This window comes from Rhamphochromis sp. 'chilingali', assembly GCF_963969265.1.
Source record: "Rhamphochromis sp. 'chilingali' genome assembly, chromosome: 14".
In the NCBI taxonomy this organism is placed as follows: Eukaryota; Metazoa; Chordata; class Actinopteri; order Cichliformes; family Cichlidae; genus Rhamphochromis; species Rhamphochromis sp. 'chilingali'.
Window position 1 is genome coordinate 11134825 of NC_137941.1, and position 22304 is coordinate 11157128.

Consider the following 22304-nt stretch of genomic DNA (forward strand, 5'->3'; position numbering starts at 1 on the left):
GGAAAACAGATTTTTGTTAGTTATGTTTGTTTTTATGCAGGTCGCATGGTAATACAGATTTGGCCTGTGATTCTTGTGACATGCTGGCGTTAGAATGATAAGTCAGCAATGACTCGAGCTGAGGTGTAAGTTTGGATCACCTGCCGTATCTCTGGATTTAATGCTTGAAGCATTGCCAATAAGACAGATTCATTAAAAATATGAGTGGCAAGAACAAATCACAGAGGTCAACAGATTACAAACTTTATCGCTTTTTATTCAAACTGTACACATACATAAGGCTTATCTCATTTTAAAAAACAAGTAAAAAAAAAAAGACACAAATATGAGTACCCCCCATAAATACATTATGCTTTTTAAAAAATCAGTCTGTTTACTTGGTACCTTGCATATGTTGTGATAAAAACACTCGTATTCCTTCTGAAAACACAAACAGTGCAGTCAGCCTGGTAACACAGACCTGCTCTGTATTGTTAGGTGATGAGTGAAGTGAAACGTTTCCTAACTCAGTCCTACAAACAAATTGTACCCAGGCTTTGAGGTATGTGGTAAATTCACATGGGAACATTGGCATTTCCTATATACACACTGCTTTAACATATAATATGAAGACTGGTACAAAGTACGCAGTTTTAGTATTATTATTATAACACAAGGATTCAGGACACAGTACCAATAACAGCTCTGTAATACGAGTCATCCCTCATTGCTGGAGCGTTCCCGTTCATTACTTATGTGTATGCATGTGTGTGACCTATGCAGAGAAAATGTACTGCATGGAAAGAAACAAAAGCTTCAGGCACTCGTCTGCTGCCTAACGGCTGACTCAGGGTGAGAACGTGTTTTTCTGCTTCCCCACAATGACTCCAACTGATTTCATTACTCAAGTCTGAGAGGTCATTTTCTCATTTGACCAATGCTCTGCGAGGAATAGCGGCCTGGGAAGCAGAACAAATCACTGATAACTTTATTGCTATTGTCACCAATTACAGAGGCGCCAGCAGCTGTAATCCTTTCACTATCTTGCAAATACAATTCAGAGAACTGCAGTGTCTGTCTCTCATCTTAGCTGCATCAGCATTTATGTGATGTGAAACCTGGTAATTGGTGTTAATGTCACACAGAAATAACGTTTTCTTTTTTATTAAACCTGTGCGGTGTGATCTGAGTTCTACTGGCACCACTTACTAAAAGGCTTTACATTTCAACACTATAAAATGCTCTGTCCTGAAAATGTTTTATTTCAACAGTAATTAAGTTCCCCTACTATTGTATGAAAAGACTGCAAGTTATTTTAAAATATATATATTAACTTGTTTTACTGCCCTTAGATTCAACACTGCTGAACTCCCACCTGGCTTTGACCTTTTGACTCTCTGCTACCTTCCAGATAAAAACCTCAAGTTTCTCTGTGTTTTGAGGAGTTTCGTGAGGCAGCATAGACACTAAAATCATAACAATTTAACAAAAGTTCCAACATGTTCAGTCTACTTGGGAAAAAGAGAAACCTTTAAACACTTCAAGTGAAATTACAAGAAAACCGGCATGAGTGTGTACAGTCATCTTAATCCAGGATGAAACAAAAACCCATAGCAGCCATTCGAATTAAATCTGGATGGGTTGAAATGGTGCTTTGGATGTCTTAAAGGATCAAACAAACAAAAAAAAAAAGAAGAAAAAAGTCTTTTAGATAGGAGACCACACACAGAGACAAACAATGAGTTGGTGTGTCTTAATTACAGAGAGTGGAGGTGTATGTGTGTGTGTGTGGTCTCTCTAAGTGTTAGATCCAGGTCAATCTGTGGTGTAAATCATATTTTTTTTTAACACTTAGCATAAATGTGCAAACAAATACATAAAAACTTCATTCACCTTCGGAGTGAACATTCAATACAGGAAAAAATATTTAAGAAAAAAAAAGGAAGCAAAAGTTTTGATTTGTGGGCAGCCACTTGGCACATAATGGCAGAGCTGGTGTATAAAACAAAAACAAACAGATTGTACTCTGCAAAATCTAACATGTGTATTAAAGCTTTTCAGTCTTTAGCTAAAAGCAGAGTAACTTACAACGCCCCAAGTATTGAATTCACAGTCAGAGGGGGTGTGGCTGTTGGAGGGATCTGAACTTTGACCTTTTCTTGCAGTTTGCAGTCTTTTTGTGACAAATTCTTAAAAGAGCTGAGAGGAAGTACATTCAAATAGTAATACAAGGATATAATGGATAATATGTGGGAAGTTTCATAACAAGTCTGGCATTACAGTCCAGTAATCATTATGATCATTTAGGCTAAAATCCAACTTTTTTAAAAATGCAAAAGCAAAGATTGTGGGCAGAAAAAAGAGAGAAGTATAATGAAATTTAAGCCAGCTTTTGTGGCACTTGTTAAAAGTTTTGGTTGTGTTCAAAGGCCTGTATTTGCGCCACAACCTTGTAACAGAAAAAAACTGATCAAAAAATACATCCATAAGTGTGGTAAAATGAAAGCTATTCGACCTCATTCTCAGGTAACGGGAGCTCCAAACTTCACACCGTCGTCTCTCCGTGGCTGCCGTTACTGAGCCGCTTGTAGAACCGCCGCCACGACTGAAGCGTTTTCCCGGACCAGACCCAGAAACCGGAGGTGATCCCGACTATCATGGTCATCAGGTATTTGATCATGAACACGGTGAAGTCCGGGGTCATGGGGGCGAAGTTGTGCACCGGGCACGGCACGGCGAAGCGCTTGCAGGTCTGCATGTGCCAGGTGCGCTCCCAGTGCTCCCTGAAGGCTTGCTCATAGAAGTAACAGGCGATCACGATGGTGGCCGGTACCGTGTAGAGGACGCTGAAGACGCCAATCCGCACCATCAGCTTCTCCAACTTCTCTGTCTTGGTGCCGTCGTGCTTCATGATGGTGCGGATCCGGAATAGAGATACGAAGCCGGCCAGGAGGAAGGACGTGCCGATGAACAGGTAGACGAAAAGGGGGGCCAGGACAAAACCGCGGAGGGCGTCCACGTTGAAGATCCCCACGAAACACACCCCCGTAAGGACGTCCCCGTCCACCTGGCCCATGGCGAGGATAGTGATGGTTTTGATGGCCGGGACAGCCCACGCGGCTAGGTGGAAGTACTGGGAGTTGGCTTCAATCGCTTCGTGGCCCCATTTCATCCCGGCAGAAAGGAACCAAGTCAGAGACAAAATCACCCACCAGATGGAGCTGGCCATGCCGAAAAAGTATAACACCATGAAAAGGATTGTGCAGCCCTCCTTTTTGGTCCCCTGAGCCACTGTCCTGTAGCCGTCCGGCTTGAATTTATCCACGCAGACTACTTGGTCTTCTAGGAAAAACCCGGCAGCATAGGCTACCGCCACCATAAAATAACAGCCAGACAGAAAGATGATGGGCCGCTCGGGGTATCGGAACCGTCTCATGTCCACTAGATAGGTGAGCACCGTGAACAAGGTACTCACACAGCATAGGATGGACCAGATCCCGACCCAAAGCCGGCCGAACTTTGCCTCATCCTCTCGGAAGTACATGATCCCGGTTGGTTTGGTAGGTTCGCAGGGGGCTCCGCAGTCTTTGACCCCCATGAATCTGTAGCCCAGGTAGGAGGGCACTTCCAGCTGCAGCGGGCAGGAGAACTGGTGGTACTGGTTTGGTTGTGAAGGGTGCTGGTTCGGTCTTGCCATTTTGGGAGGGGGAGTAATTGGGTCCGGTGCAAAGGGAGAAGAAGAGGAGGGCGGGGTGCCCGGTTCCGACGTATTCTGGCCGACGCAGATCTCCCCGGCTCCGTGGACGGGGAAAGCCTCGCAGCGCAGCCGTTCTGGCCACTGGAAGCCGAATTTATTCATCAGGGCTTCACATCCCTGCCGTGCCCGCTCACACAGGGACCGACACGGGGGGATGGCCTGCTCCAGCACGGTGCACACGGGAGCATACATTGAGCAGAGGAAAAACTTCAGATCCGCAGAGCATTGGACCTTAACGAGTGGGTAGAACTGGTGCACCTCAAGTCCGGCGTCCTCCTGGTTCGTGTGGCCCAGGAGGTTCGGCATGATGGTCTGGTTGTAGGCGATGTCGGTGCACAGCGGGATGGAGATGGGCTGACAGAAGCCGTGTTCCGGGATGGATATTCCACTCTCACTGTTGTAATGCTGGGCAGAAGCGGGTGAGAAAAAGGAGAGCCCGCACAGCAGCCACATGATCCGCAGAAACACGGAGCCAGTGGTGAACCTGGCCGCCGCCATAGTTGAGGAGGAGGGGGGAGGGAAGGAAAAACTTTGATCCAAGTAGTGCGACTCAAAAATGGTGGAAAATGGAAAGAATTTTTCAATAAATGTCCCAATACTTAACTAGAAGTCCAAGTAATTTCAGTTAAAATGATTGTAATCGACTTTTCTCCCGTGTGTAATGAAGATAAATCCAAGAGAAACACTCGTCATGTCATGACTTCTTAATGGTCTTTGTAAGTGACTCCAAGCAGTCCACTCTGACTCCCGGTCCGTTTAAAAGTCCCGTTTTCTCCAAACAATGCAATTTCACCTTAGTCCAGCTTACTGAACTTTTACAACTACTTACTTTAGCGCTAAACAATGTAGGATAAAGGCGTAAATGCCTAGTATTTCCACTGTTTGTCGACTTTAGTTCGCGCAGCGAGTCGCTTCACATGCTGGGCGGTTGGAAGTCCGGAGGCTCGCGCTCCTCACTCTGTGCAGATTCCACCGGTTTCCAGGCGCCCATTCCATTCACTGGACCCCCTCCCCTCCGGCCGAGCGCGAGGCGCCTTGAAACCGCCGCAGTGTCTCGGCCAATCACCGTGTTTGTTTTCCTACAGCAATCGTTCCTGATTGGCCGTTGGACCCCCACCACAGGAAAATATGTTACAGTAATTACATTACACCAGAGATTTTAACAAATATTACCCAATTAATCATTTTTTTCTGTATCATACCATTTCGCCAATAATTGTGTGTTTGTAACACTTGGAATTAATGGTCCAAGTCTGGGTTTAGTTCTGAAAAACAAAACAAGTATGTAGGTTAATCCTAAACATAAGAAATACCTCATATTCTCTTTTTGTAGATACACACACATACGTATTGTTTCTTTACTGGGCTGTAAAGCAGAATAAGAAAAATGAGATATGCATTTTTATTTGTCCCAAAAAAGTTGTAAAATTACTTTGTTTCAGCAGCCATAACTTTAAGCACATCAATAAAAAAGGTTAAAGAATTTAGATCAGCACAGTAAAATAAATGCATTAGCTCAATGCCGTAAAAAGGCAGGAGCACAAAAGTGAAGCAAAATACAAATGATTTGTATTAATAAAAATCTAGATATAATACAATAAGCAAAAATCTAAACAAAATAAACAGAAATGAAGTCCAGTTGCCCACTTTTGTGTATGACAACTCTTCAGCTCTAATTGTGTACTAAAGGACTTGATTTTTCTTTTTCATGTTTTATCAAACACACCTTTTAATGCAGTTTTCTCTGTTCAGTGTGCAGCTTTAAAACTGAGTTCTCCCCATCGCCCCACACAGTCGCTACACACAGCCACTCAATGTGTGCAGGACATGTAAACACTCTGCAGCACAGTGAGCAAACCATGAAAAAAAGAGAAAAAATTCACGAAAAAAACTAGTCTTAACCACTCAACCACAGAAAGTACCTGTTGCTGTTTAAGGGTTTTATGGCAAGCACTCAGATGCAGCTCTTGAGCTGATATTCAGTATTGTATGGAGGAACAACAGCCAAAGGAAGAGTAATTTGGACTGGCAGCATGATCGATCTGCTCAAAGGCAGTGTGGGAGGTGCAGGCGGTTCCTGGGGGCCTTGCTGCATTTGGTGTCTTTCTACCCTGAGTGGGATAAAAGAGGGTGGGGGTAGGCTTGCAGTGGGGGAAGGGACAGGAAGAAGAGAGAAGGTCGAAGAGGGCAGGGGGAGAAGGAAAAGGAGACAGAGAAGGAAGAGAAGCTGAACCAAAAGGAAAAGGTTTAGAGCTCTGTGCTGTAATCTGCAAAGAAAACTCAGTATAGATTTCTGACTGACCACACAGAGATTCAGCACCAAGTTCTCAAGCGTGCTTGTGCTTCATGTGATACAGTTGACCATAATACTACAAAAAAGACTGAAAAAGTGTTTTAGTCCTCAAGGGAAGGAGATACTTTTTCACATTTACCAACCAAGTTCTTTCCCAAAGGCTCAGCTCATTGCTTGCTAGACAGTTGTAATCTCCCCAAACAGTCATCCTCAGTTCGTCCAGAGCGCTACAGCTATTGTCATAACAAAGACGAAGAAAAATGAACCAGGTGGATGAGACCAGGTTCAGTCTTATGTGTTTTTGTTTTTAGTTTGTGCTGAATTCTCAGTTTTATCTACTTCTTTAAAGTTCTTTTATAACCCTTTCTATTTTTCACATGTTGTGCATTTTCAGTTGCCTTCTGTGCATGCATGTGCTGCAACCGTTACTCTGCATTTAACAATCAAAGCTGCCCACTGGCATGCCAAGGCAAGTTTATTTTTGCCTGAATCGTTATCTGTCTACCTAAAAGGCCCGTGATCAGGGTGTAGCCCACCTCTCTGGGACAGAATATATTTGGCTGGATTACACATTCCTTACAACGGGAAGTGAGAAAATGATTTACTCTTGAGTGTCCATATTTTTATTTTCACCACTGTCTACAGATTAAATCTGGCTGGTGATACGTCCCCACATGTCACCACCTTATGTTTCTGCATGTCGTTCCCATTTGCGTATTTGATTAAGTTACAAATAAAGGACAGCTCAAACAAAAACAACAAAAAAGCAATAAAATTCAGCAGCAGAACCTATTCAATCCTTCCCCAAAGTGGATTCAGTAACATCTTTAAAAAAAAGTTGTAAAAGGCAGAGGAATGTTATGGTTTTGTTGATAAAAATCAGTTTAAAACCTTGTTGATAATGTGCTGCCTTTGTTTCTGATCTAATCAATACACACTGACCCTAATGTTATCTTACCAGGCAATACACTGATTACTGAAAAAGCAGGTTTTATTGATGGTACAAGAGGAGGAGGGGGAAAAACTAAACTGCAAAATTTACCAGGATACTCAAAAAAAGACATTAATATGATTTGGCAAGGGTCACTCATTGTTTGCATAATGTTAGAAATAAGCAATTAGATTAAAGTGTGAGATATTTAGGCTAATAGGGTTATTAAAGGACAGCCCAATCAGTGTTTCCAGCAGGAAAGCTAGTTTCACTAATGCAGAGGTGTAATAATCAAAAACTCCAGCTATTAAAGCTATTGATTTTGAAAGTAAACTTTGATTTCTCAGGAGTGTAGTTTGTCAGACAGCATCTGATTAGTGTTACAGACACGGTGATGTTATACACTAGAGTGAATGAATAAATGGACTGAAGCAATAAATCAATCCATCACGATCACACAATGGTCATCGGGGCATCTGGACTCTAATGAAATATAACAAAAACCATTTAACTACCGGTAGTTTAATCTGGCATATGTATATAATTCAAATTAAAACACACGTGAAAAAGTAACATAAAAGGCTTTTCCATTGCAAAAATTGTAATTTCAAATTCAATTACAATTATGAAAGAAAAAAGATCATGGAGATAAAACAATTAATTTGCTGCATTCCTTTTCGCTGCGGTGCTCTTGTTTTGTCTTTCCTTTACATCAGTGCACTTTCACCTCTCTCTGAAACTCCAACCTCACTCCCTGACATGTGAGAGGTTTAGTCCAGCTTGAGGCAAAATGATAGAAAGACAGACTTTAGTCAACAAAAACAGCAAAACCAATTCAGCTGAATCACTTTGGTTCCAAAGAGTCAAATGGGAAACACCAGTTAAAAAGATAATTGATAAACAAAGACACATTAAACAATGACCTTTTTTGACAAAGAAAGTCGAGTTCTTACATTAAATAACGGTGACTAAATTTGACATTGATGGGCAGCAGCATCTTAAAATGCAATTTATTTATGAAAGTGTCTCTTTCACATTTTTCCTTTGCATTTGAGTAAAGTAAACAAACGTAACTGGAACACCCCCACATAAAAATCCCTGACAACAGTATCTTCCTCCCAGCTGGCAATGTGCCACACCACAAAAACTATCCAGGTGTACTCAAGGAAAACAAAAAAATACAAGGTTTTGACCCAGGCTCTAAACTGATCCCACTCTGATCTAGGCCTTGTGGGATCCATCAGTAGACACTTAATCCATGTAGGCCCTCCTACACAGCAAACCATAGGACACAAAGCATCTTCTCCCAATGTCCAAGTGCTAGACTCTACAGGATGCTCCCAGAGTTGCACATATGCGATATTAGTGGAAAAAAACAAAAAAACAGAAAACAAAATGTTATTAGTGGCAGGTCTGTGAGTATTAATGTCAGTGTGGTACTCCAAGAACATTACCTAACGCCAACATTGCAATTGGTCATAATTTTTACAAAGTTGTACCATGAACATCAACCATCAACTCTGTGGTCAAAAAAAATTAAAATAAAATTTATAGAACTACATGATAAATAAATAAGTCAAACCACCGAAGGCCATCATATTCATCATATTCACTGGAAAAAACAAAAAAGATAATGTTGACCATTTCCATAACCATGCTTTTAAACTGATTTATATTTGTACATTTTTTACAAATCCCCATCCATAATATTTTGCAGATTCACTCCACATACTAATATGTACATTCTCCTCATTCTTCTCATTATTTTATTTATTTATTTATTTATTTATTTATTTATTTATTTAGTTATTTTGATTTAGCTCAAAATTTATTTTTTGTAATGTAGCTATGGTGTTGCATTCTTATCAAATGTATCAACATTTTTATAGTTTAAATGTAATAATTACAATGTTGTTTTGTAATGTTGCTGGTCTTTACATTTATTTATACTACCAAGTATTGCATAAGGGAATAATATAGGATATTACTACACTGCCCTATCCAAGCTCTTTTTTTAAACACAAGGGGAGAAAAATCAAAAGGATAGCTGACTTTATTCAGGAATCTGATCATTTTGATTGACTTAAGACAGGCTTAAAGGACACAGATAACTTGCTTTAATTTAATGATAACAGCTCTTAGACTATACAGGCCATAGAACGTCTAAAATGCCATTCAAGTCTGCAGACAGATATAAACATGTAAAAACATAAGCTTTATATAAATTTGTACCCAGTAAGATGATAGTTGTATTTTAAATGAGTTCTTCCTGCCCCTCCCTCACACAGTGGCTCTGTCTGAGGTGTAAAACACAGCAGTTAGTAGCCACACCACACACTTCATCATGTCTAACTGTAGCTGTTTGTGTGTGTGCGTATGTTTGTGGATAGTGTCTGCAGTGGTCAAACAGATGTGGGCAGTCCAGCGGGTTTCCAGACAGCCAGTCACTGTTTAGACAGCGGTCTGCTGCAGCTGGACATTTCCTGGAGAAGAAAAAAAGAAGAAGAAAAAGAGAGAAGGGAGAAAAGCAAAACAGTGGTAGAAAAGTGGGCTAGACAAACAAAAAGTACATTTACAGTAGAGTAAGGTGAGAGTTAATGATCCAAAAATGATTTGGATGGTTTGCGCTGTGTTTGCTCCGTTCTAGTGGCTGTAATGCAAAGTATTTGTGCCACCACGTGAAACCCAACACTGAGCAACTATTTAGATGTTCAGCTGAGGTGCACAAACACAGTTAGGTTTGGTTTGAGGAGGTTTTCTAATCTGAGGACAACTTAAATGAAATGTTGGCTGACCAAATTGGTCTAACCAGCATGTTAAGTGTTTCTGAGGAGTCCATATATTAGACCATGGGCAATTACCGTGTGAGTCATTGTGAAATAGTTGTAAAAGTTGTATATTTAAGTGTTTTTTAAATTGTAGGTACACTCATTATAGTTGCCAAAAATCTTGAAATTATTCATTCCCATTCATGTTTTCTTTCAAACATTTACTGAAAGAATAAAAGAGGTCACACGTGGATGAACACGGTCAAAAAGTTTGATTTGCTCAGTTTTATTTCTATGTTTTCGTATGCAGTAACATATACAGAGAGAGAGAACAGAAAAGTTTTTGTTTGCTGATCCTACCATGTTTATGTCACCATGAAACTGCTAAGACTTAGCCTGCTTACTTTGACCGTTTTTCTTAACCTCTTGATAATGTGATTAAAATTAAAGTAATTATCATTAAAACTGCAATTAAAATTTAATTATAAGTGATTGCAACTACTTTTATGTGAAACGTGTTGCTCGCAATTATAAATGGAAAATTCTCATCTGACAGCAATTCAGCTTTTGCTTCTTGTTTTAATTTCACCAGTTTAACTTCATCTTTTTGATTCACGTTGTCTTTACTTGTAGTAGTTAGCTCTATTCGGTGAAACCCATGCGCTGAACAACAGTCGGTCAAAGTTCAGAGTATCCAGCTTGTGAACATAGTGAAGCATTTAGCAACCACAACCCAATACTTCCCTTAGGAATTAGTAGAGAGCAAGACAGAGCTAACAGGACAGCGTATGTTGGATTCACAGTCATCTGGTGGACAGAAACACAACTCCAAATGAATAATGACACTACTACATGACTGCTGGATGTGTAAATAGGCATCCATCTGTTGACAAATTTTCCCTCTTAACTTAAAGGGTGATAATGTATTAATGTGTTTACAGCTCTTGCAGTTTCCACAACACTAAAGAGGGGAAAAAATCTGTTAGTGAGGTTTTAACCTCAAAATAAACACACACACACAACCCCCAAGTAGAGTCTATACCAATGTTAACAACAACAGAGCAAAGCAGAATTAAACCAAACAAGTGAAGGCAAGTTTCTAAAGACATAGTGGAAAAAGATCTGATTGGCTGAGAAGGTGGAGCTATTGTACCTCAAACTCGAGAGATGAGGACGAGTTTAGAAAGCAGCTCTTAAGGTGTAAAAAGGAACAAATTATGTTCTGCTCTAGACGATTTATTTTACTTTTATCGTCCGAGGTGTCTCTTGCCTCGTTTCTATGTTATGGCTGAGTATATATAGCATGACAGAAGTATGTGTGGAGACTCATCTGAGCGGGGGGAGGGGAGATCAACCATAAGAAGTCAGCAGAGAGAGAGAGAGCGAGGGTGGGGGGCAGAGAGGAATGCGGGCAGCTGGTTTGTGTCTGTCAATGCAACACAGAGGGCCTACAGTACTGGACTACACACACGCACATACACACACATACACACACACTGTGATGAAAGAACGATTTATTTGGACCAACAGAGTGTGTGCTCGGACCGTGGTAGGCAGCAGGAAGCTCACTGGCTGACATCTCAACTACTACTCGGACAAAAACTACAGATTATGTGGCCATAAAAATCGGAGCCATTCACATGTATAGAAATAAGAGTGAAATTCGGTCAAATGAAATACAGTCAGTGCGAGAATGGTTCGGTGTAAAAATGTACTATAAGTTATAAACCCTGGGCAGGTCTTGTTTATATAGCGTCACTCTTGCCATTACTCTAAACGGCTGGGAACACAAACATACTGTACAGCGCAGTTAAAAAGCATTAAGACAGTGACAGCTTTCTTCTTCAGTGTTTGGGTTTGGAAATCTGAACTCTGATTTGAATGAAAACAATGGGGTTCGGCTTCAAATGTTTATTGTTCAGCTTTAAACCATTATTAGTCACCTTTTTTTGTCCTATAAATCACAATGACACTCTCATTTACCAACTTGTAAATATGTGTCTTTATTTAAATATGCTGGGGACATCATTGGTTTTGTAGGTATTTGGTGATACATTTAAATACTGGACAAACTACAGGGCGGGGTCACCAAAGTTATTCTTATTCATGTTGCAGGGGCTTAAATGTGTGTACAAAAATTCACGGTAATCCATCCAACAGTTGTTGAGACTTGGCTCTTAAAGCCACAAATGTCAGCTTCATGATGGTGCCAGAGGAAAATGTGGAGCTCCCCACAGTCAGCAGGATTCTTCATCTGTCAGTTAAGACTGTTTGTAAAATATTCACTCGTAATCCTTCTACTGCATGTTGGGATATTTTAGACTGGACCATAGTAATGGACCACCACACTAAACACATGTTGAAAACAAATCTGATGATTAAACATATAAGAGCACATTTAATCATCAATATTATGAATGATTTGGCTGATGAAGTCACAGGGGCACTTCAGTAATCAATGCCAGATGAGTCTAAGTGACCCAGTGCAGGTCTTCATGGAGCCTGGAGATAGGAAAATGTCACTGAGCCTGCAGGTTTGAGATATGACACTGACACCATCTGCCAGATGGCAGAGGGGTAAACAGTTTGTTCATTGGGTGGCATAGATCATCATATGGGCCTTCCACTCTGACAACGAATGTGGTGTCAAAAATGACAGGGTGCTCTCTGCCAGTGGTTTGCTCTACTGTTCTGGAGAGTCTTGTGGTTGTGAGCACAGTGTTGCCAAATCAGGAGTTAAAAGATTTTGGAGCATAGCTGGGTACATGCAACACTTTGTCTTTAAAAGAAGCATTTTAACCATGTCTGCGTGAACAGTCCCGTCAGGACACCAAAGATAGTCAGACTTCTAACCCTCCCAGCAGGGATGTGGTGTCTCCTGCAGCTTCCTGTAGTCCACTATCATCTCTTTGGTCTTGTTGATGTTGAGTTGGGGGGTTTTGTTGTCATTACACCTACTCACTGGCCCTTGGAAAACAGTCTTAAGTCCACATCACTCACTGTCAGTGGTGAGGAGGTGGGGTTGGGTTTTTTTCTCAGCACTCAAGCCCTTTTTCCTTCAGGAAGTCAAAGATCCAGGTGCACGGCGAGGTGCAAAGCCCGAAGCCTGTGACTTCAGAGCTGTTTTCACAAATGCACTAACGCCCTGAGCTTCCAATACAAAGACATGCATGTTAGGTTAACTGGTGATTTTAAGCTGGATGTAGGTGTGGACAGACAGATAAAGAGCTTAAAATGAATACAATAAAGTACTGTATGAATGTCTGTGAGGAAAAGCAAAACAAAAATAGACTCCTTACTTCATTGTTCAGTTTCAGTTTAGTTAGGTTTCGTTAACAAAGCTATGTGATTAGAAAGACCCACCGTTTAGCTTATAAAAGAAAGTCAAAATAGTTAACAGTGTAAAGGGTCGCGTTTAAACCCAAAGTCATATATTTTTCCTGAAGACAACAAAATAATTTTAATGATTAAACCTGGCAAGATGGTGACAGAAGAATAAATTAAAAATATATATATAATTTGCAAATCTTCACCCCATATTTTATTAACGGCAAAAATATATCAAATGTTTAAACTAAGAGATTTTACCAAAAACATTTAAACTAGCTTATTTTGAATTTGATGACACAGAGACAACAAAAGCCTGGAAAAGAAAGTAGTACTAAAGAAAAACAGCTGGAGGAACATTTTGCAACTAATTAGATTAACTGGCTGCTGGTCAGTAACATGACTGACCAGCGAAAAAAGACCATCCTAGAGACACAGATTTCCTGAGAAGTAAAAATGGGGAGAGGTTCACCAGTCTGCAAAATACAAATTTTGAAACTATTTCAGAATAATGTTCCTCAACATTAAATTGTGAAGACTTTAAATATCTCGTCATCTGCAGTACAAAAGCAGCGAGAATCCTCTATCAGACAAGAATGGGACAACATTCCTCTGCCAAAAGTCCAGCAGCTGATCTCATCAGCTCACAGACATTTATGGAGCGTTGTTAAAAGAAGGGACGCTACACAGGTGTTTTTTTTTTTTCTTAAATTGGTGCATTTTCTCATTTTAACCAGATGTTAAGTTTTTGAATGTTGTAATCATTAAACTATGGATTTATGAGATTTGCAAATCATTGCATTCTGTTTGTATTTAGATTGTTGTTGGTGTTGAACATCCACCTACCAAAATAAGCATTCAGCTAGCCAACCTTACAGCTAAGCTGAGAGAGTATGCCATTAAGTTTTAAAACCTGTCACGCTGTCACTAAAATAATCCTCTCACCAGCGGTCATCATTTTTGGAAAGGATAATTCTGCAGAGTATTTCAAATGTACCACTCAAAACCACTACATTTGGGGTGAGCTTCCTCTTCCCCTGCTGTCTCTTTACAACGTCTGTGTGATGTCACATTGCACTCCTGCAGATAGGAGCATGTGCGATGAATTCACCCTGAGCCAGAATGCGTGCAGTGTGAGGCCTCCCGCTTACTCCGCTTAGACAGCACTCATGTCTAAATCAAATATAGTATTTTCAGTGGTGTCTGAAGTGGGCTATTTCCTACTGTGTGCTAGATGTGAGAAAGAGCAGCTGTGGAAAATTATCCTTACTTTACTATCCTCACATTGTCTAGGGATCAGATGTGAACACAGCCCAAAACTGCATAAATCAGTTCATTGCAGTTAGCTGGGGATTCTACCCTAGAATAGAATCACTTTTACATTTTGCCATCACAAGATCTGACAAATCTGTCAATCTGTATGTCAAAACAGTGGCATCTGATAGTATGATCACTCCACCGACAGACATTTGAACTGGTTTAACTAGTTTGAACTGCAAAAATGGAGACACAATCAGCCCTTCAAAAGGCACAGTGGGAGAAACTTGCATAGCAGTGGTCCAGTGTGTGTTCACCTTGAATAGGTATGTTAAATACTGGCCCCGTTGAATTTGAAAGCTGCCTCAGCATGTGCATTCCCAAAGCACTGATACCATCACAGTCCATTATGTTAGCTCTTTCTGCTCGTGGTTGAATGTAAACTACAACAGAGCTGCACTTTAAGCAAGTGAAATAAAGTAAAGCCTTGAGAACTTAGGATAAGAACCACGTCATGAGTTAAGCATGTAGCAGAGTTCTGTCGAAGCAGTCTAGGTGCAAAAACACCAGTTGAGCAAATCCAGGTTATGCAATGCTGCACTCACTTTTTCTAACTTGTTGTCAGTGCACTTAATACTGATCGCATTGTCGACAAAATACCACAAAGGTCAATAAATCCACACAAAAGCCATGCAACAACACTGAGAAAATATACCCAGACTACAGACAGCTTTAAGTGAAGCATACATGGAAACAGACAGCAACATTAAATTAAGCGTCACAGCAACAGTACATGTCTCCCTGACAGCTGTTGTTATACTGGGTTGAGATTAAATTAAGTAGCCTGTTAGATCTCTGTTATTTAAGTGAGTATACACAATTGTCCTGGCTCTTTACTTACCCTCCCCCACAGAACACACACACACGCGCACACACACGCGCACACAAAAGTCTTGGAGGTGACGTGCTAATTGATGCAAAGTAATGGAGGAGGTGAATCACAATGGTTGCCCCACTAAGCTTCATACAGAGCTCTTTTCCAGCTTGTGTGGCTTGTATTACTGAAGTTCTCTGCTCTAAAAGTGTGTTTTTGGCTGATGAAGAGAAATAAACCAAAATGAGAGGAAAAGGGGGAAATTATAGGAGCTGAAAGAGGGAGACGGGTACTTGGTAGAGTAACAGGATTAAGACGGGGGAGGCCTCCTGTGGGTTTGAGGTCCTGACACCCAGCTGTGTTCATCACCTTGCTCTGCAACACACACACACATGCACACACTGCTGCGGTCATCACTCAGTGGGAGTTTGACCTGAGCCAGATGGTCACCGCTCTCTCTTTTTATTGCTCTCTTTTTCTGTCATGTCCACACTAAACCAACGTTTTTCACACCAAAAAAAATGGGAGTGTTGTCAATACACGTTCCAGAGTGGAGGCTTTTTATACCACTAGTCTTGCATTATAGTGTGAAACAATTAAACAAGGCCAAATTAAGGATCTATAAATAACATGCTCATTGTGAAACATAGGGATTTAACAGCCAGAGAATACAAACTCTAACTGCAAGTAACAATATTATGTCTGGGTTCTGAAACAAAGTAAAATATTTTATTTTAGCATTTTGCTCAAAATTTCATAATTATACCATTTAATTTAATTATAATTATAAGTAATTGTATCGCAGTTTGGGGGCTTTTTTCACTCATGCACTCAAATATTTTCCACCATTGTGCTGCCAGTTGGAGCCAGTTTGGTGTCTTTTGAGAAGCAGCAGGTTTGAGAACTGATACTACGTAATGTTACGAGCAAAACTTCTTCTTCTATAGAAAGAAAAGTTATCTGCCAGGTGTCTATGACTTTCATGCATTAACCCTTTGGCAATTTTAACGTGACATGCTGATGACAGGTTTTTGGCCTTGGCATCAGTTTTTGTTTGGCTGGGCTCACACTGTGTCGGTCCATGCAGATGTATCCAGCGGCGAAAGAGTGCATGACAGATTAAAGGCATTCAAATTAATTCATATTATTATTTTTGTTGGCAACAAACACACTGAGGGATAATTAAATCTATTTACTTAAATTTGCTCAGCTTTAAAATTACATAATATATTTTTTACTGTGAAACTTTAAAAACTGATTCTTCAAATGCTTTTTCAAAACATTCTTTGTATAAAGCCTGTGATCACTGCAGTGGTTCATTTACTTTATTTTATGTTGTTTCTAAAAATGATTGTGTAAAATTTTAGCTCATGAGCTCTGATTATCACTTAATCTGACATCTCTTCAGGGTGAGATTGTATAGATCTGTATGGTGTTTGACGCTGTCTCCCTCTGCTGTCTCCTCGTTCCTCCCACTGACCTTACAGCTCTGGCTGCAAGAAAAAATGTTTCCATTCATATTTTCAAATCAAGTCAAACAATCATCATTTTGCATTTTTTATAAATAATTTTGTGTCCTTTATCCAAGGATTTTCAGTCAGACAGTAGGCAAAATGCATATTAATGGTGGATGCATAGGCTCCAGACTATTTTGGACAATTGCTTTACATTTTTAAGTCTAAGAGACTGCATAATCAACTCTCAATTGTAATGGAAATTGTAAAATCTGACATTTCGGCAGTTTCCTTCAATTAAATTTACAGTTTTATTTATCCAGCATCAAATCACAACAACAGTCAACTCAAGGTGCTTTATATTGTAAGGTAGACCCTATAATAATCCATACAGACAAAAAACCCAACAATCATATGACCTCCTATGAGCAAGCATTGTGGCAAAAGCGGGAAGGAAAAACTCCCTTTTAACAGGAAGTTCTAAAATCACATGTTAAGCCATCTGACAGATAAAGCTTGGTCATGCAACAGAACAATGATTCAAAAGCAGTATATCTACAACATGTGGCTGAAAAAGAAAGGAATCAAAGTGCTGACCCACTCAAAGTTCAGATCAACCACACTGCAATGGTGTGACCCTAAGAGAGCTGTATGTATAAGAAGATCTGCAAACTCAATGAACCTAAATGACACTGCAAAGAAGAGTGGGCCAAAATTCTTCCACAATGATGTAAGAGACTTTTAAAGTCGTAGAGAAAATGATTACTCCAAGTTAATGCTGATAGAGGCGGCTCTATGAGCTACAGCTACTGAATCATGGTGTGTGCTTAGTTTTTCAAAGGACATTCACAAGGTGTAGCATTCAGATTACTCTAGGAATCAACTGATATTGATCTAAGGTAAACAAAGTACTCATCAAAACAGTTAATGTTACTATATTCTCACATTTTGATGCTTTTAGTACTCCAAATTAAGACAGAGAGGGAAACGGCTATATTATCTTCTTTTTAGATGTGTGAAGGTCTTTGTTTAGTTTTTATTTTCTTAATCATAAAGTTCACCAGGTTCCCACAGTTACAGTTAACATGAAGTCACAGTAACAGGTCTGTATTTTTCTATATGAGAATATGTTTAAATTGATCTAGTGCATGTTATACTGAAGATCTTCACAGCGTATCTGATGAAGATATTTTATATGTTATTTTTCATGAGGTCAAACTTCTTCCATCCAAGCCAGCCCATCGGTAAACTTGTGTGTGTGTGTGTGTGTGTGTGTGTGTGTGTGTGTGTGTGTGTGTGTGTGTGTGTGTGTGTGTGTGTGTGTGTGTGTGTGTGTGTGTGCACAGATCATGCCAAATTACCCACTGCCTAAAATATTCTTTATCAAGCTCCAGACATGTGTTTTCAATGTTCTTTAAATATACTGCCTACAAACACACACACGCACAGCACTTCCAGTGCCAGATAGTTAAAACGAAACCCCTCCCATGTTGTCTCTGAAACAAAGTTCAATTTATCCTTGAAAAAAACATTTACACAACTTAACTTTAGGAGATTCACCTGTTGAGGAAACACCAGAGCAGCAGTCAAATCATTTCAACCTAAAATCTGCATTTTAATACTAGATGTCAACTAGATTTACATTTTACTTTCTGAAAAAGATCCTCTAAAAAACAAACTACAGTGTTAAGATCATTTCAACCCGGGAGTTCCAAATGAAAAAATATTAGAAGAGCTATTTGATAATGATATTAATTTATCAAAGTATCAAAGAGAGAATAAACAGAGAATAAATGTGAAAGAACGCTTTTTATAATATGTTTAAAATTTACATTAAACATGACCGGTGTTACCTGATTTTCCCTAAGACTGCTGTGTGTGTGTGTGTGTGTGTGTGTGTGTGTGTGTGTGTGTGTGTGTGTGTGTGTGTGTGTGTGTGTGTGTGTTACTTACTCCTCACGACATTGCGGTCAGTAAAACTCGCCTTTCTTGCTGTGTTTCTGTGGCCTGGCTGCAACCCTGCATGGTTCTACCCACATACACACACACACGTGCACAAACACATACAAACACACACACATACAGCTTCTGCAGTCTTGTAAACCCAGGTTGTGTTGTTTCCAGCAGCAGTAATATTTTATGAGGGTTTGGTGAGGGAATTACAGGCTGCTCGGGTCACGAAATCAGGTTACCGACTGTTTGTCAGTGATGTGAACAGATTTTGTGTTTGAAATTACAGGTTACATAGATTTACATGAACTACAACCAGACATTTTATTAGGTACACCTTGCTAGGATGTGGGTGTAACCACTCTTCCCTTCACAACTGCCTTTATTCTTGATGGCACAGGTTCAAAAAGGTGCTGGAACCATTCCTCACAGATTTTGATCCATATTGACATGGCAGCATAAATAAGTTGTTAAGGTGGTTGTGTGCAAAGAAACCAGTGATACAAGCCAGGATGAATCCACGCTTTCATGTTTTTTACAACAAATTTTGAACCTACCATCTGAATGTTGTAGCAGAAGTTGAGGCTCATCAGATCAAGTAACATTTTCACAAACTTTTGCCCAATTCTGGTGAGCCTGTGCAAATTGAAGCCACAGTTTCCTGTTCTTAGCTGACAGGAGTGGCACCCAGTGTGGTCTTCTGCTGCTGTAGCCCATTAGCTTCAAGGTTCAGCATATTATGTGGTTTCTCTCAGGGAACTGCCGCTCAGTGGATACTTTCTCTTTTTCAGACCATTCTATGGTCACCCTGGAGATGGTTGTGTGGGTGAAACCCAGCAGATCAGCAGTTTCTGTAATAATAAGATCCAGCCTGCCTGGCATCAACGACCATGCCACATTCAAAGTGACTTAAATCTTCATTCTTACCAATTCGTCACCATGTCTGTGTTCCTAAATCTACTAAGCTGCTACCATTTGGTTGGCTGATTGCATATTTATGTCTGGTGACTGTACTTGCAAGCACCTTTGCCGTCCTCAGTATTTTCTTGTGTGATAAGTGCAGCCTCCATTTATACTAAAAGTACTGCATCCTTGCTTTCACGAGTTAGCTTGCCACGTTTCCCTTTTCTTCTGATCAACCAGAGATTCTTCTACTTTGTTCAGAGTTTGAGAATTACAACAATGTAAACTTGTTCAGGAAAAGATTGCAGTAATTTTGTCACACCGTTTTAGATTAACATTGGAAAAGACATTGATTTTAAAAGTTTGATGTCATGAAAAACAGCGATTTCCAAACAGAAGCCATTTTAATTTAACAAGATTCAAGATTTACCTTAATGGTAAGAGGCTCATTCATTAACTTTAAAGATGAATGTTAGCAAATTGTGTCCTTAAAGCACTTTTTTGCCATTTATTAAGCACTTAGCTTAGCTATGTGAAATCCAGACTTTTAAAAAATTATTTTTAGGCAAATATTGATGAGAAAAAGAGCTATACTATTATTCGGCTACGCATGAACTTGAAGTAATCCGGTCCCATGGTGATGACTTGACGAGCATATGAAATCATGAGAACAGCAGCGACTTGAGCAATGTGTCTCCTTAGATGAGCTAGATTTCACAGCAGTGAGACGTTTGTGTGATGGAAACTGAAAATTAGACTGCCAACAAAAAGCGCACATCAGAAGCTACTGCCAGCAGCTGTGATCCTTTAATGTCTCATGTTCAGCTCCAAGAAGGCGAAATATTAGATTTTCTCCCTCTGAATTCACTGCCCTTTCTTCCTTTCTTCCCCCTGTTTTATGAGAGGCTGTAAAAGTCTGAGCCAAAACCTGCTGGATGCTTTTATATAGAAAACACTAAAAAGGCAAACGAGAGCTGATCACGAACATGGCTGAAAGGAAAGGAAAGGAAGGAAGGAAAGGAAAGGGTGTTATGCTACTTAAATTGTTTATAAAAAAAAAGTGTCTACAGCTAAAAATGATTGAGCACTGTTTTGAGTATTCGTAACAGACTTCTTATGACTCATCATGCTAGGATTTAAAAAAAAAACGTAGCTGTGAAGATCCCCGTGGAAAGGAAAGGAAAGGAAAGCAAAGGAAATGAAAGGAAGGAAAGGGAAGGGAAAAGCCACAATTAAGCGATTAGGTCACTCGTATGCGTCACAGTGTTTTAAAGTAACACGCTGGCAACACTGTTGCCTGTGAGTGTAAGTGAGAAAGGGAGGCATGCTGTTACATAGCCTACAAGTTGAAAGTTTTAAAATACAAACACAAAACACCACAGTTAAGTTAAGGATTTGTTACAGAATGACTCGTGAGGAACCACAGTTGTGAAGCAACATATTTGTCATAAATACTGTATGAGGGGTTTTAAATGAACTGAAGGAAAGGCTCAAAAAAGCCTCCTCTGGAGGGCACTGCATCAAACAGGATTGAGGTACAATACAAACAGATACTGTGTAACAAATGACCACTTACCAAAACAAATGTGTAATTTTAATTTAGCTAAAGCATGGGGTTATTCCAGGTGATTGTAAATATGCAGCTTGCAGTAAAGTTGTACCTCCAGTTGAGAGGTTGATGTATTTGCAGCTCAAAGACCTCTGTTTTTTGAAAGCCCACATGAGGAGCAACACAGAGCATTGAGGCCTGCACTTACATCCATATGCATTAGTCTTGCTATTTAATTATATTAAATTCACCCGAGGAACAACTTATAGTTATCTTTTTTGATCAGTTTTTGGAATCGTGTCATCAGACCTGAACATTAATTGTTTTCCAACAGCCTCTTCATGCAGTTAGATGGCTAAAACTTATTCTGTTGTATGTTTAGGTGATGTGTCGCACCTAAATGTGCCTGATGTGTTTTATAATCAAATGTTGTATTTTTCTTTGATAAATATGCCACTTTAATCTAGACATCCTGTGTTTGCATTCTTTCAATAGTACCGCTTCCCCTTGCAAAACTGCTTTCATGGTTGGTGTTCATGTTTTTAACCTATAATGGCACTAATTGCCATCATATCCGTGTTCTATATTTTCCCAGTGTTTATTCCAGGAAACTATTTAAAAGGGACAAGAGCATTTCCAGGATTCTTTAATTTGGGATGGCATGGCAAAAACAAGGCAGGGGAAATCCACAGGAAACCAGAAAAATGTAACCAGACATTAAAAAGCAGAGTAGAAATACTACACAACACAAGAGTTTAAAAATTATATGGAATAGCTGTTTTACAAAGTGGTGAAAGAAATATTTACACTCTTGAGTAGCCTAATAATAGAAAAAAAAAAACTAGCATCAAACTATTCCTAAAGTAAAATCATACGTTATCCAGAGTCATCTATATTATATATCATGAGACTATAAGTATTGATTCATTATTATGAATTATTTTGCACCTGATATGATTATAATTGTTTATACACTCCTGGTATCTATAATACATCAAATCCTTTTCTTATTCACTCACCCAGTTCAGGGTCTTAGGAAGCCTCGCACCTATCCAGTTGTTGTCTCAAGAGGAGAAGTACATCCTGGACAGATTTTCAGTCTACCAACAGGGACAACAATGAGAAACAGAGATCTATTTAACCATTTACATCTAAAGGCAATTTTGAAATCACCAACTAAGCTAACATGCATGTCTTTGGACTGTGGGCAGAGAGAACCCATGCAAACACAGGGAGACTCCACACAGACTTCCCTGTGTAAC

At 39.7% G+C, this 22304-nt stretch overlaps 1 protein-coding gene across 1 annotated transcript; it reads right to left on the reverse strand.

Annotated features, from left to right (window-relative positions):
- Positions 1 to 235: 235 nt before the first annotated feature.
- On the reverse strand, positions 236 to 4713 carry LOC308410214 (frizzled-7-A-like). The gene has a single exon (XM_080903396.1). It carries the CDS (start codon positions 4232 to 4234, stop codon positions 2525 to 2527), a length of 1710 nt encoding a protein of 569 aa, XP_080759522.1. The 5' UTR covers positions 4235 to 4713; the 3' UTR covers positions 236 to 2524.
- Positions 4714 to 22304: the final 17591 nt, after the last annotated feature.